General features: G+C 40.5%; 1 protein-coding gene across 1 annotated transcript in view; it reads left to right on the top strand.

Annotated features, from left to right (window-relative positions):
• ppfibp1b (PPFIA binding protein 1b) overlaps nt 1-13,743 on the top strand; it is a 39,511-nt gene extending 25,768 nt beyond the window's left edge. Inside the window, 19 exon segments of the mRNA XM_034215651.1 lie at nt 1,557-1,618; nt 2,236-2,320; nt 2,569-2,705; nt 3,088-3,185; nt 5,169-5,229; nt 6,622-6,796; nt 7,474-7,506; nt 8,119-8,260; nt 8,494-8,622; nt 8,945-9,095; nt 9,228-9,339; nt 9,474-9,562; nt 9,873-9,995; nt 10,125-10,250; nt 10,329-10,379; nt 10,381-10,518; nt 11,955-12,119; nt 12,616-12,681; nt 12,785-13,743. Of these exon segments, the coding sequence (XP_034071542.1) occupies nt 1,557-1,618; nt 2,236-2,320; nt 2,569-2,705; nt 3,088-3,185; nt 5,169-5,229; nt 6,622-6,796; nt 7,474-7,506; nt 8,119-8,260; nt 8,494-8,622; nt 8,945-9,095; nt 9,228-9,339; nt 9,474-9,562; nt 9,873-9,995; nt 10,125-10,250; nt 10,329-10,379; nt 10,381-10,518; nt 11,955-12,119; nt 12,616-12,681; nt 12,785-12,868 (2,027 nt within the window). The 3' untranslated portion in view covers nt 12,869-13,743.
• Nucleotides 13,744-15,602: the final 1,859 nt, after the last annotated feature.

Genomic DNA, 15,602 nt, shown 5'->3' with positions numbered 1-15,602 from the left:
CCTTCCCCGTCAGTGAACTTTCACTTATGTAGAACAATTCCAAGTTTATAGAGTTTATTAACACGACAGTACAGTTCACTTCTCTAGTCTCAACCAGAGGTCTTGAATGTTTTACAGGCCAAGGACCCCTTAGCTAATACATGAACAAAGAACAGACCCATTTTTAACTGCATGTGTATAGAATTTAGTTTCGCCTTTACATTAAAGGTCCCATGTCATGGCCATTTCTACTGATCATAATTCCATTGTTGAGGTATACTAAAATAGATTTATACTGTGCAATTTTCTAAACTCACATTGGTTTCGCATACAGCATCTCTGTAAAGTATGTGTATTCACTCTCTGTCCTAAACGGCTTGTTGGAGCTCCTGCCCCCCCTCCCTATGAGCCTGCGGAGAGCATTTCTCCGCGATCCCAACGTAGTAGCCCGAAAAACGTTTACCCATTTAAACAGTCGTGGTAGATACCTTGTTTGTTTTAAACATCATAAATACACAAACAACAATGAATACTTACAGGTTGTGTACCCGAATCTCCCGCTGGTCCAAACAAAGCAGGAACAGCATCGTTCTTCAGTGCCCTACGCTGTACATATCCGGCATGAATCGCTGAAAGGTTTGGGAAGCTTTGTTTCGTGAAAGGCTGGCAGAGGGTGTGGCCTCTGGGTATCCCCACGTCAGAGTACCCAGGAAGTAAACAATGGAAAATGAGAAATCTCCAACGAGGCGTTTTGGGGCAGCATAGACTGTGTTAGAGTTTTACTCGCTACAGGGTGTACTTTGAGAGGTTGTGACTCTGCAGACCGTTTACATGCATAAAAACCTTCATAACACACAAGGGGACGGGTAATAAACGGAAAAGCATGACATGGGACCTTTAAGGACGACCTACATTAAAATAATATTTAGCCACTAGTTTGCTATTAGGAAAGGTGCCTCTCAGATGTTGTACCATAGGTTAGCTAACTCATGTGATTGCTGGAGGATTCATGGGTAACGGTACCGTCTTTAGACTATCAACAATTTTACCTCTGCTTATATGTTTGATTCATGCTTCTGTTTGTGTATTTTCACACATATTCAAATTTGAGCTACACAAACTTATACCATTATCAAACAATGATTTTGTGGTCCTCCTGCAGTGACTCTGAACACACCCTAAAAGACCCCTGTCTAGGTCATTATAAATGGCCGCTATAAGAGAGATACATACTGTATGTATTTAGTGATTATAAACCAGTGGATGAGGCTTGAATAATAATTAGTATCCCCAGGATTGCTAGAGTTGAGGGAAGACTGACCACAGAGTGTTTGTTCTGGAAATTGAAAATGTTCTACCCAAGTGAAAGAACCCTGCTCACACAAGATGGTCAATGAATCTGAACATTTAAAAGACCAAGAAAGTGGCTGTGATGTTCCTGGAATGACGTTCAGTAATGTTGCAGCATGTTATGTCTTAATGTGTTCTATCCTGCAGTTTACCATTCGTATCCTCCTCAAGCTACACAAAGTCACTGCTACAGTTCTTTGTCTGTAATCATTTCCTTTCCTCACTAGATGTGGAAGTGCAGAGAATGAAAAAGGCAGTCGAGTCGTTGATGGCAGCGAATGAAGAGAAGGTATCAAATCAAGTTGTTTTTTATCTCTCTTTCTAAAACACCTGCCTCACTGAAGTATGAAAAAAGACTATGGAAAAATATTTGTTTCAAATCAAGTGTCATAATTATTTGTCTTCTGAAATATAAAATTCAGTATTTAAAGAATAATAATAGAAGCAGAGAGGTTTTCGTGGCATTTAGAGCAGTCAGCCAGAGGAGCTACAATGTTTATTACCACACTATGCCAAACCAAGAAGCTTGATTTATTTATTTTTTTATTTTTTTTCAAAAGCAAGGCAATAAGTTTGGCATGTGACCAAACGCACACTCCTACACAGAGCTGTCTGTACGCCTTTACGTCAAAGCCTGCTAAACGGCTCTGCCCCAAGTACAAGATGTTGGACAGTAGAACATCGTCCACTTTCAGCGTAGGAGTGTGGAGTGAATGTTCACACTGGGTAAATGCAAGTTTACAGAGGGCTGGCGTGACGATCCCGAAATAAAACCTGCTAAGCTAAGGGTTACCAATGGGGAAAATAAAGTTAGATGCAAATGTTGTGTTGTATTATTCTTTAAATGGAAAATACATAGGAACCCTGCGCTGAGTTGAACTGTTTGATTGTCTCTCCTTTTTGCAGGATCGTAAGATTGATGAACTAAAGCAGTCGCTGCTGCGGTATAAGAAAGTTCAAGAAATGGTGATGTCAGTGCAAGGGAAGAAAGGTGAGATGACTCTTCTGTAAATAAAACATTATCTAATGTCTGAGATACATTTTTGCTCATACACTCAATCATACAACTGTCTTCGAATCTCATGTTATGTAAATTGAATTTGAGGTTTTTAAAGATCTCCCTAGAAACAATAGATGAAGTTCGTCTACTCAGAAAAACGTTTTGTCTTAAGTGGTTTGTTTATTGCTAGATGAAACAGCTGATTTATAAATATTCATCTCATTTATCGTCCTCTGCAGAGAAAGGCAAAGATAACGAGTATTTCGAGGGTGACGGTGATGGATTCAACGAGTTCTTCCTAAACATCCCGATGTCTGCCGAGTCGGAGAAGTATGACGTATTAGATGTTGAACTGAAGAGGAGGAGCCCAGATGAGGTTTGTGTTGCATAATGTGAGCATGAAACGCTTTCAATAGAAATATTATTGCAAAGGAGTTGCATTAAAACATAGACTAAGAAATGTAAGAAACCTAAAATCACTGTAGTTTGTTTTATCCATTTAATGTATTCCTAATGAGTCTTGCTGTAGTCTTTTTTTGTAATTTCAGTAAAACTGTAATAGCTCACGCTTATTTCACACTTGTGTAATGAGTGTTGAAGGGTCTGACATCCAATTAATTGAATAACCTCTCCTGTCAGTTCTCTAAGCCTGTGTGCAGATTTAGACTGCCGCGGGAGAATATGCAACTTAATATTTTCCGACGGTGCAAACTTGGATATTTAAAAAAATGTATTTCCTTGCTCTGATGTGTGCTTAGTTGGAGATGCTTAATGGTCAGACTGAAGAGCCTTCACCCTCTCCCAGCCCTTCAGATCCAGAACGAGTGTCAGAGTCGGCACCAACAGATGCTGAAAGGTGAAATATGAAGAAGACTGTATCCCCGTTCAAATGCAGTGATTTACTCCAAGTCCATTTCAACATGGAGTTTGGCTTGTTTAGGTTTGTGTATAGTAGATAAAGTAGATCTTGTTAAGTGATCAGCAGCTGATCATTTGTGGCACTCCAGTCTAGCGCTGTGCGATTATGGCAAAAATCATAATCACGATTATTTGGGTCAATAATTGATATCACGATTATTTAGACGATTATTCATTGACCATTTATTGAACTTTAAAACAAATAATATTTTACCAATAAACAAGATCAACAAATATGTTGGAGCACACTTCCAAAACCATACTAAACATATATTATTAATATGATAAATAAAAATAAATTAGACCAAAATAAATTAAATCAAACATGTTGCAGTGCACCTACTGAAAACTCCTTAACATATAGCCAACATTTTGGTAAAACATATTCATTATTCCACTCAGTTAAACGTTGAAGGCTGGCCAACCGTCATGGTCCAGAAGTAACAGGAAATAAATGTTGAACTACAATTTAAGACCAAATACAAATGTTTAGGCCACCATGGCAAATGCTGGTAGGGCTGCTCATGTCATCTCTTAAAGATTTTTTGCAAGAAACACCAGGCTGTTTACATGGTCTGGTTTCAGAGATGAGCGCAGACAGGTGACGATATTGCCACCTGTACTGAAGACCCTCAGCCACGCCCTGACACATGGGGTGACGCCGGCCAATCACAAAGCTTTGATGCGTTCATGTGCATTATTCTGGCACAGGAAGATTATGTTACAGGACATTAACGATAAAACAGAATATTGTTGTTCTATTTTTAGACACATCTTGCAATCGACTGGTTGGGCACCCCTGGGCTAGACCATAGGTCTGTTGTGGTAGCAAAGTAGTCAGCTGAAGCCACATCTCTCTCAACTTCCCCACGGCATTTGTCACATAGCGCAGGCAGCGCAGACCTGCTGAAATAATACCGAGACGGCATCGCGTAACGCTTGTCCAACGTGTTGACAAGTTGCTTAAAGCCCTGGTTGCTAACAGTGCTAACTGGGCACATATCTTTAGCGATGTGGAATGTAATGGCAAAGTACTTGCAAATAGTGGAAATAGTTTTACCCTTCTTTTTAACGAGTTGCTGCTCTTGTTCTGATATCTTCGCTCGCGCTGAACACTCACAACACATGTCACTCCCACGTGGCCGAGTGGGCTTTTAGGGAGGGGCGAAAGCGCACCCAGCAAAATAATCGTATTTTGTCAATTATGCTGTTTTCATAATCGTCGCAAGCCATAATCGTAATCGCGATTAAAATACGATTAATTGCACAGCCCTACTCCAGTCTTTAAATGTCAACATTTTTAAGGGATATCGAAAATAAAAAAAAGATCCTTGGCATTTCAGGGTTTCAATTATGTCTCAGGGTTTTCAAATTTAGTCAGGGACACCAAGTGGCTCATAATCATTTGGTTTGGGGAAATTAACCAGGAAACGTCGTGTTCTGCCACGTTTAAAATTAAATGCACTAACAATGACTTCAACATGTCATGTCTTCTGGCTCTTTTATAGTTTCCTGGCACCATCATCACCTTTTATCTCAAATACATGAAAACATACAGCTGTTTGGAAAATTACAGATTTTTTTTTAGTTCAACATGAAACTTTATTTAATATGATTCAGCAGGTATTCAACTTTTCATGAACGTCTTTTACATACATCTGAGAAAAATTACTGGTGTGACGAAAATGCTTTATGCAATGTTTGTAGGCCTATACTACTTTCACTTCAATATGTAAAGAGTGCTGCTGAGTGGCCTTTCCTGAAGTCCTACTGGTATACACTGTAAGGATTTATTTCGGCCGCGTTCTTTAACTTGCACAAGAAGAATGTGTGTAACAGCAGTTCACATCCTGCTGCTGCTTCTCATGACCTCCACACTGCTCAGGAGACAAGCTCACTATCTCCTCTCTGTCTGTTTCAGCTGCCAGGACCCCATCAAGAAGGGCAGCCAGGATCAGATGGAAAGGAGCAATAATGAAAAGGTAAACTTTGACACATTTAGAACCGGGAAACCTGTTCGATTAAAAGAGTCTTGTTCAGTCAACCTTAAGACATCACGGCATACCATAACGTCTCAGAAAACTGTTTGTAACAAATAATATTAGTCTCATTCTGCTACACCAAGATGTCTCTTTGTTGAAAATCATTCTCTCTATTTGGCTCATACTGTTTGTATGCATGCATTAAACATGCTCCATAGAGTTGATAGCCTTCGCAGTATCCCACATTTTCTGTGCTGTCTAGAGAGCATATCTTGACTGATAAGTTGATCAACAGAATATTCACTAACTATTTTTTAGAATCTATAAATTATTAAAGTTATATTTCAAGCAAAAATTGAATTTCATTTTTTCAGCCTCTCAAAGGTGGAGATTATCTAATTTGTTTTATATAACATTGAACTTAATGTCTTTGGGTTTTGGCCTGACAAAACAAGGCATTTTGACCACTGTATGGACCAAAAAAATAATCAATGTATTTAGAAACAAATGTTAATTTACAGCTTCGGTGCAGTGTCTACATCCTTAACTCTGTTTCTTTACAGTGAAAGTAACAATATTTTATTCTTCAGGCAAATATTAGTCTGCAAGATTAGCATACTGACTAATACTTGTGGGATAGTATGTATGAAAAGTAGGGATGGGTATCTTTTGAAATGTATCGATTGCGGTTCTTATCGATTCCCCGTTTCGATTCCAAAATTGTAAAAGAAAGAGGTGAAACGTTTAGATAACAAAAATATCTTTATTCTTTTAAGCTTTAACTGACATTTTTACAAATAAAAAATAGACATGCAATACAAATGTATTGCACAATAGCTGTGCTTTATTTTAACTGCGCTATGCCTGTGGCAAGCTATTAACAGGCTGTGCCTTGTCTTTTTCTTTTTTAGTGTAGTGGAGCCTCACTTCAGAGCGTTTACCGCAATCCATCTTTGGTGTTATGAAGTGACTGAGCTCGTGAACTGTCTACGGGAGGGTGGGGGGAGCCTCGCTGCGGGGCAACTGTGGGCCTCTGTCGCCTGTCAGCGCAACTTACATGATGCTGTTTTAAAAAAATAAGGGCGTGCCGGCCGTCAGCGTACCGAGCCGGCCGTCAACGGCCCGCTGATGACCGGCCGTTCTGTGATTCTCCAGAACACACAGATGGCCAGTCCGCCCTTACCCTGTATTCCATCGGGTCACCGCGGCGCAGACGGACCCGGTGGAATACAGGGTCTACCGCGTTTAGGAACCGTTCAGCAGAACCGAAATTGTGTATTTTGTACGGGTACCCGGTACCCGGCTTTTTCTTATCGGTTCTCATCTGGAACCGAGTTTCAGTTCCCAACCCTAATGAAAAGTGATATAGGAGTATTGTTTTTGTCCTCTCAGAATGCTAGTGAAGGGATCAGTAAGATGAGTGGGAAGCCTCCTGTGGGTTCCTCTGCGACCCTGCCGACCTCCACAGAGGACGAGAGCTTCGGCTCCAGAAAGGCTCGCTCATCCTTTGGAAAGGGCTTCTTCAAGATCCGCGGGGGCAAGAAGACAGGCAGTACTCCTAACCTCGGTGAGAGCAAACCACATGAGCTGTGCAATGAATTAGCAGTTTACTAGATGATGAGTTAAATGGATGTGAACTATTTAACTAATCACCAACTATTTTAATAATTGTTTGCAGTATTTCTTTAGAAATAAAAGTTAATGAGTTGATGCTAATCTAATGCAAACATGTTTCTTTACCCCCTCTCTGACAGTAAACTGAATAATATCTTCGCAGTTGTGGTCAAAACAAGACCATTCAAAGACTTTATCTTGAGTTGTTATCAACATATTTTCTGATATTTCATAGACCAAACAAATAATTTTTTTTTACAGATCAATGAAAATAGTTTTAGTTGCAGCCCGACTAGAAAGTGAGATTTTCTTGGAGGTTTCTTTTCACCATGGACGATTTTTGTGTTTTCCCAAGCCACACCCATGAAATATACTCTATGGACCAGGACCATAATTTGCAGCCCACACAAACTGTAGTCCCCGTTTAATTATGGAAGTTGGTTTCTGCGTTGGATTTCCTTCGGTCTGTGTTTGTGCTTTTATTGTGTGTCCTCCTGTACACATGTATGTCTGCGTTTGTCCCACCTCTCCACTCCTGGTCTTATTTCATTCATAATGTCTGCCCTTTGTCTTGTTCTTTCTCTGTTGGACCCTGTGGGGTCTTGTGTGTGTGTTTTGTTACACATGAAGACCGCAGCCGGAGCGCAAGTGCCCCTATGCTAGGTACAGTATAGACCCCAGGTCATTGTAGGGTCTGAAGAAAACAAGGAAACTTCAAAATATCTCCTATTGTTGAACACCTTTGTCTTTTCTAACTTCATCCGTTCAGCTGACATCTTTTTATCATATCACGTTTCAGCGCTTCAACAGCCACACCCCTGTCCCAACCCATTGTTGCACAAATGTCCAACATACAGACAGTCTGTTGTTCATTTGCCCGTGTGCCTGCATGGATTTGTTTCTGTCAAACCCTTCCCCAAACACAACTATACTTCAAGATCCAGATAATCCAATCAAATGATTTATTTGGATCTTGAAAGCCTCCCGCTAAAAATCTAAAACTACTAGTGAGCCTCCTTTTTTATCTAATAAAACAAGGCTGTTTCTTCCAGTTTTACACAGGAATCAGCAGTGTCTGATGCATGCTTACTAGAGAGGGTATTTCTCTCCCACTGTCATGGCCCCTCCTTCTGTCTGGGAGACATCATGTGTCTGAGTGTTTTCTGGGTCTCTTCCCTGACCCTGTGCAGCAGCTTCTTTTCCGCCGCTCTGCGCACGTCTCCCACCATAAGGCTCATGATGCTGATTATTTTCTGTGGGCATTTGTTTGTACAGCTGAAACGGAGCGACCGGGCACCGACCATCTGGACCTGGCCGGGCTGCCACAGAGGTCGGCTAACAGCGACAGCACCAACACACTCTCCACGACCCCTGAGGGCAGGAAAAAAGCCAAAGGAATAAAGAAACTCTTTGGGAAGTGAGTAGAAAATTGCATGATCATTTCTAGCTCTAAACAATTGTAAATTAGTTACTATTTATTATTTCTAGTACTTCTAATGCATTTAGAATAAAGGAAATAAACGTTTACACTTTCAGATTCACCTAGAAATATTTACAATGTGCAAATATGGTTTATCACTATCAGCATATTCTATATCATCGGAAGGATGTTTTGATATACTGTATATTCAATACCATATTTTCTTTAAGGCTAAAAAGGAGTCAGTCTACCACATTTAACCTGGATGACAACCTACCAGAGGGAGACTTTAAGAGAGGCGGAGTGCGAGCCACAGCGGGACCCAGGCTGGGATGGTCTCGGGACCTCCAGAAACCCAAGTAAGTGTGTGCATTCGGTCTGAATAATGAGAATCTCTCTAGTGTACAACTCAACTCAGAGATCATGTGAGGATTTTTCAGGAAGCAGTGTTTGTTGGGACTACAACTAACCTTCAGAACCAATCAGAATACTTCATTAATCCAGGGGGGAAATTGGGTTACATGACAGTTGCTTCATTATAGAATACAATATTTAAAAATAATAATATTTAAAAACATTACATTTATACTTCCAATGCAAATGTGTATGTGTTGCCTTTTTTTAAACTCTATAAGTATGCGCACCTGTCACCATTATGACTTTTCTCTTTCTTCTCCTTAGTGAGGTTGATGCCCCCTTTGCGCGCTGGTCGAAGGATCAGGTGTGCGACTGGCTGCAGGATCAGGGGCTCGGTCTCTATGTGAACATGGCTCGAGTGTGGATCTCCTCTGGACAGACGCTGCTACAGGCCTCACAGCACGACCTGGAGAGGGTGAGCTGCTGCAGAACAATTCAATAAGTCCAGCCAAGCAGGCAGGCAGACAGTATTTTTGTTATTGAACCTTCTGCATCACGTAGTACCTCAGGGATCTCAGTGTAATACTTGGCTTCATGTCGATTCTAGGAGCTGGGCATCAAACACCCGCTGCACAAAAAGAAGCTGCAGCTGGCTCTGCAGGCCCTCGGCTCAGAGGAGGAGAATAATAAAGGAAAGCTGGACTACAACTGGGTGACCAGTGAGTACTAGCTGCCAGCTCCCTGTTTTAAAAACCCTTCTGCTTTGTTGCTTTTTCTTCTTCACCCATGTTACTTTTAATTACATTTGACCGTCAACTTGACATTCTCCTTCTGACACTTTGCTCTTTCTCAGGATGGCTGGATGACATCGGTCTGCCTCAGTATAAGACCCAGTTTGACGAGGGGAGGGTGGACGGTCGCATGCTGCACTACATGACAGTGGTGAGTGTTAGAGAGACACGCTGCCTCCACAGACGCCGCGGGGAAAGAGGTCTGACGACTCCAGTGCCATCTCACATTAAGATTATTGCATACAGATTCTGATGAGCTCCACTCAAGTGGATCTGATCTTACCCTCCATATTTGAGACAGACCTGAAGTCACACCACAGTGACCTTATCTGTTCAATTTGAGGCTTCTTTGCCTGGGAATGCTTATTGTTATTGCAGAAGTCTGTTGTGTTTTTAATGTATTTCTTCAACCATCTTTACCATTTCACAATAATTCATTGGTGTCTAACTTTGCTCCTCAGGATGACGTGCTTTCTCTGAAAGTGGGGAGTGTCCTGCATCACCTCAGCATCAAGAGAGCCATCCAGGTCCTCCGACTCAACAACTACGAGCCAAACTGCTTGCGTCGAAGGCCATCTGACGAGGTGGATACAATCACCTGAGAATTTAGCAACCTTTTCTGCTGTTTGAAATAACCCACACTCATTTTATAATGCACATCTACACGTGAACATTTCTTTTTTTCATCCTCTTTCTGTGCTTTGTGCCCACAGAACAATATTTCTCCAGCAGAGATTTCCCAGTGGACCAACCACAGGGTGATGGAGTGGCTGCGCTCTGCAGACTTGGCTGAATACGCTCCCAACCTGAGAGGCAGCGGAGTGCACGGAGGCCTGATGGTGAGACACTCTGGCAGTCACTTTTTCTGGGAAACCTGAAAGTATTCAGATCCTCCTAACACATGTGCTCACCCTCAGGTCCTGGAGCCGCGCTTTAACGTGGAGACCATGGCTCTGCTGCTGAACATCCCCCCCCAACAAGACGCTGCTGCGCCGCCACCTCGCCACACACTTCAACCTGCTCATCGGCTCCGAGGCCCAACAGCTCAAACAGGAGTGTCTTGAAAACCCAGACTACACTCTGCTGACTGCCACCACTAAGGTCAAGGTAAAGCAAGACTTCTGATGGACAGACATTGGATAGATGGATAGAAATATTACTGAAAGAACTTCTATTACTTGGTTTGTTACAAGGGTTACCATGAGTATCTGACTGAATACCTAACAGCTAGGGGTGCAACAACTAATCGACTTAATCGATTAAAATCGATTACCAAATTAGTTGCCAACTAATTCAGTCGTCGATTCGTTGGTGACGTCATCACGTGTGTATTACGCGCCGTTAAGCTCCAACGTTATTGGTCTTTTTATCGGTACTGGAGACATTTAAAAAATATATGTCATGTATTGTTGCTACAAAAACATTATATCGCAGTCTTAGTGTCGCCAACTCGTTTCTAATATGCAAAAAGACAAATAAATGCGTCTATGATGTATTTTCGATCAGACGAGATCTCTCTAACCGGTCCTGTGTGCGAGGGGGCGAGGCAGTTTACACACACGCGGCTGCTACATGCAGCAACACACTGCGGAGACGGCAGAGAGAACGCGCTCCGAGGTGTGGTTAAACTTTACCCGTCTCGATGTGGACAATGCTCGTTGCCTAAAGTGCAATAAGAGTTTAGCATGTGAGGGCGATAACACGAGCACTTTGTCTAAACATTTAGCAAAAGTGCTCCACATCCAGACGGAGGAATGCACCGGGTTCGACCGTCTTTCTAGCAGCTCTGTAGCCCCATCCACGAGTAACTTTTCCACGTCAGGTGTTATGTATGCTAGCAGCAACACACGGCAGTTAACTACATGATACAAACATGGGTTAATGATTAGAGGAAACTGAGTTATCTAGTTTGTTAAAGTTTCAGCTATTCTGTTCACAGTTCTGTCATCAGATTATTTAATACGATTTGTTAAAATATTGTTGTTTCTTTTGATGTGAAATATTATTTATTTAATTTAAATAAAAAGCAACGTTAGTTTTGTAAACAATTTGTTAAGTTAATTTAATAATATATGTATTTTTGAATCAAGTATTCATCTTTATTGTCTTCATTGTTAGTTTCCACATGCCTAAAACAACCTCAAGCTAAATCTAAAAGTTGATGGCTAAATAAGAGCGTTTGAGAAATTGTGCAAGGCATACAGTAATAGTCTGAATAGATTAATCGATTATCAAATTAGTCGTTTGTTGCAGCCCTACTAACAGACTAGAACGCAGACATACTGACTCTTTAAACTCTAAACCTAAAATACTAGATATACTCTAAATAAATGTAAATTATTAGACCTTTTAAAAATACGTTTACATTTCACTAAAATTGTATAGTCACAAAAACAGTATTAGCATTTAGTTATTGAACGTTTTAAGATTTGCTTTGTAAGGTAACCCTGAGGGATATGCACATTCCTGTTTGGATATCTAAATGTAGCCATGTGAACTGATGAAGTCTATTTCTTTCTCTTTGCTCTCTTTGTTCATACCAGCCAAGGAAAATGTCATTTGGTAACTTTGGAAGTCTGAGGAAGAAAAAGCACGACGAGAACGAGGAGTACGTGTGTCCGATGGATGTGGAGATGCCAAAGGGACGAAGCTTTCAGAAAGGCTATGAGCTCCAAATCTACGAGGACGACCTCGACAGACTAGAACAGGTGAGCTTGTCCTTCTGTCTGTTTACTGATGATCGTATACCCTTAATAATGTAGTGATCGGCTATCATAATCACAGCTGTCAACACTTTATTCAAGTTTCATAAAGCTAATGCCTAATTTCCCAAAAATCACAGCATTCAAACAAATGGCCCGGTCAAAACTTCTTAAGCCACTTCCTTTATTGATCTTCTGCCTCCCTAGTTGATAAATGTGTCATATACAACTTGCATGGGTAAGTATTTCAGACCTCAGAGAAATAAGGCATTCAACTAGGTGATCAGTTTGAACCTGCTTAAATATGAAACTAACTTGATACAAACTATAGGAAATGCTGTAATACTTTCATCCCTAATTATTATTCATGCTCAGATTTTCAGGGGTTGTCTTTTATACAATTCATATAATGTTTGGGAGGTTATCAATTTAAATAAGATATTTACTACGTAGAAGTTTTGAGGTCTCGGTTTATTGAGTTTGGCGGCTTCTTGTTTCACAGATGGAGGACTCTGAGGGAACTGTGAGACAGATCGGAGCTTTCTCTGAGGGTATTCAAAACCTGACGGTAAGAATTTCCTCATGGCCCAGGACCAATGGCACATTGTACTCACTGATACCATTGTTTCACAAGCTAAATATTGTATTCTCTGTAATGTCCCCTTATCCAGAGCATGCTAAAAGACGATGAATTCTTCAAAGAGGCTTCCAATTCACCGAACCCCAGCGTAACAGACGAGGACTCCATGGCTTGAGGCAGTCGGCACCCCGAGCTCTGGTCCTGCTGAGAATGAAACTCTGGGCCTACCCCTCCCCACTACTCACAGACTTGGCTCAACAAACCCCAAGATTGCTCCAACATTTCATTTTAGTGTTAAATTCAAAGATGAGCCAAAAGTATTACAGTGTCTCCTCCTTTTCAGTTTCAAACGACGGTTTTGTGGCAGCCTACAGTCCTTTCACTCCTGAACTCTGTCTCCGTCAGAGGGAACATTTAGGGCATCACCACTGCCTGCCAGCTGGTTTCTGGAGATATTTTCTACTCAGTTGTGTACTGGCACCGTTTATATTTATGATAGAAGTGTCAACCAGCAGGATAAAAGACATCTTAAATATGCCAATATAGATTTTAATATATGTCTTGTAATCTGCCTCCTGAAGGGATGTGCTGAGACGATTTTACTCATGTTTAGAAGGTGGTGTAAAGTAATAACTCTAAAACAGCTGCTATGTTTTCTTCAGAACTAAACCCTGCTATTTACGTGGGAATGTTCACATATGTTATTCTACGTTGAACATTTTACAGGTTTTCACTCCAAAGTAATATTCTAAATCTATTTGCACCAATATATATCGTACAGTACAAAGGCTATGAGTAACATTGCATGGTAATAACATTCAACACATTTATGTAAGAGCTTTTTTGGTTTTTTTATTTGTTTTTTTACCATAAATTGATTTAAATGGAACCCTGTTTGTTGACAGTTCTTTTCAGAAAAGTTGATTTGGATGTCCTTTTTATTTCAGATAATAATGTTTTAATGCAACCCTCGACCATCCACGAGAAGTTGTGTATATAGTTTTTTTTACGTTCATCCATTTCTAAGATCAATAAAATAATTTAAATCGGTTTGGATTTTGTTTTAACAAACAAGAGATTATGGGAAAGCTGATTTCACTGCTAAATGATGAAAAAACATGACTGTTTAAAGGCTTTTTATCAACGGCTCTCTTTGTGTGTATTTTAATTATATCTCAACTTTGATCATGCTGACTGATTTTTTATCGACCTGCAACACAAGAATATTTGAGAGACCAGGAAGAAAAGTTAAGCACCACAGCCAACAGGTAACGGCAATTATTATTTAAGATTTGAAAAATACCAGATTGAAAGAGTGCCATACTCCATAATTAAATGTTAGCATGAGTATCAGTACGTAAACCATTATTGCATTGAATAACAAGCAAAGTCCTTCTCAGTCTGCTCCATGTTTAACCCTTTCATGCATAGAGGTCACTACAGTGGACAGCTATTCAAAAGGTGTTTTCTTGTATATGCATTGTTTTTTTTGCATAATTGCACCATCAGCCACTACATAGGACCCTATTGCATCATCCCATACACTGCCACTCAGTGCCAAGTCAGTGTAAGTGCATGATACATGGCTCTAAACCAAGACGGATGACAGAAAGCCACATGGACCAAGTCACCCATCTATATCCTGCCAATCCTTTTATGGAAAGCGTCCCCTGCAGGTATAAAAAAGGTGGACGTCATGCATCACTGGCTATATTTCAACTACAATTCATACTGCTACTGCTGCTGTTGTTCCCAGGGCCGTCCCTCCCTACAGGCAGATCATGCAGACTGTGTGGGGCCTCACCTTGTGGAGGGGGCCACACCTTGCGGAGGGGGGCCTCATCTGAGGCGCACCTATGCGCTTATGTGGCGCAATTAGGGTGGCGCAGCACGGTTTCGCCGCTGCGAGGCTCCACTAGCACTCATCAAATAACTGTGCGTGGGGCCTCAAATTGGCCCCTGGCCCTGGTTATTCTTGAAAATACTTCATCTGCAATATCTATTTGGGCCGTAAATCAATATACTTATGTTATTATAATGTAATTTTAAGTTTGCACATCTTTATTTATAATTTTTTCAAAATATACATCTCTTCAGTTCAAACCCTGAACGCATACTGTCCACCTGAGTGGACATATAAAAATCTCTTTGAAAAAACTAGATTAAAAAAAAAAGTTCAAATCTTGTTTTTCATGCACCAAGAGCAATAATAATACTTGGTAAAAAAATCCTGACTGAGGCTTTCATAATTCATGCATGAAAACTGCCTTTAAAAAATATGTATAAATGGAGATGAAGACCTTCACATCGTCAATAAAATAGTGAAGTGTGTACAGCAGAGATGAAAGAGTAGATCTACTTGAGGGTTGTTGTGATGAGGTGCTGATCTGGAAGTAGAGCTATCTGCTTATATCTTATTTACATCGGTTTATTTTTAGAAGGCCTGGGGCCTACAACTAATTATAAATAGAAGCCCATCTCAACATCCACTACACTTTACATTAACTTCCAAGATTTCCGCCCCGATCCTTGCTCCTCTGGTCATTTGAACATTTAGTAACTTTTCTGTTATGAAATAAAAACAATTGCTACACGGATTATATCTGACATTGAATGGCATGGCTTTGTCCCTATATTGTAATTCTAAATTAAAATGGTGCCCACTTTCTTGACCTATAATTTATTAGGTGACAAACATTCACTCACACAGATTTTCTAAAATAATACATTTTGAGTAACCTACTGACCTTGACACATTTACTCAAGGTTAATTAATTAATTACATTTTGGAAACATAGAAATATATACATTTTAAAGAACAGCACATTTGGTATAAGTGCATCAGATCAATAAGACAGGTCGCCCTCTGGTGGCTGTATAATAAAACTCCTGTGAACATCTGGAGGAGT

Source organism: Gymnodraco acuticeps, unplaced genomic scaffold, assembly GCF_902827175.1.
Source record: "Gymnodraco acuticeps unplaced genomic scaffold, fGymAcu1.1, whole genome shotgun sequence".
Classification (NCBI taxonomy): Eukaryota; Metazoa; Chordata; class Actinopteri; order Perciformes; family Bathydraconidae; genus Gymnodraco; species Gymnodraco acuticeps.
Note: the sequence above shows the minus strand (reverse complement) of the source record. Positions and strands in the feature narration are given on the sequence as shown.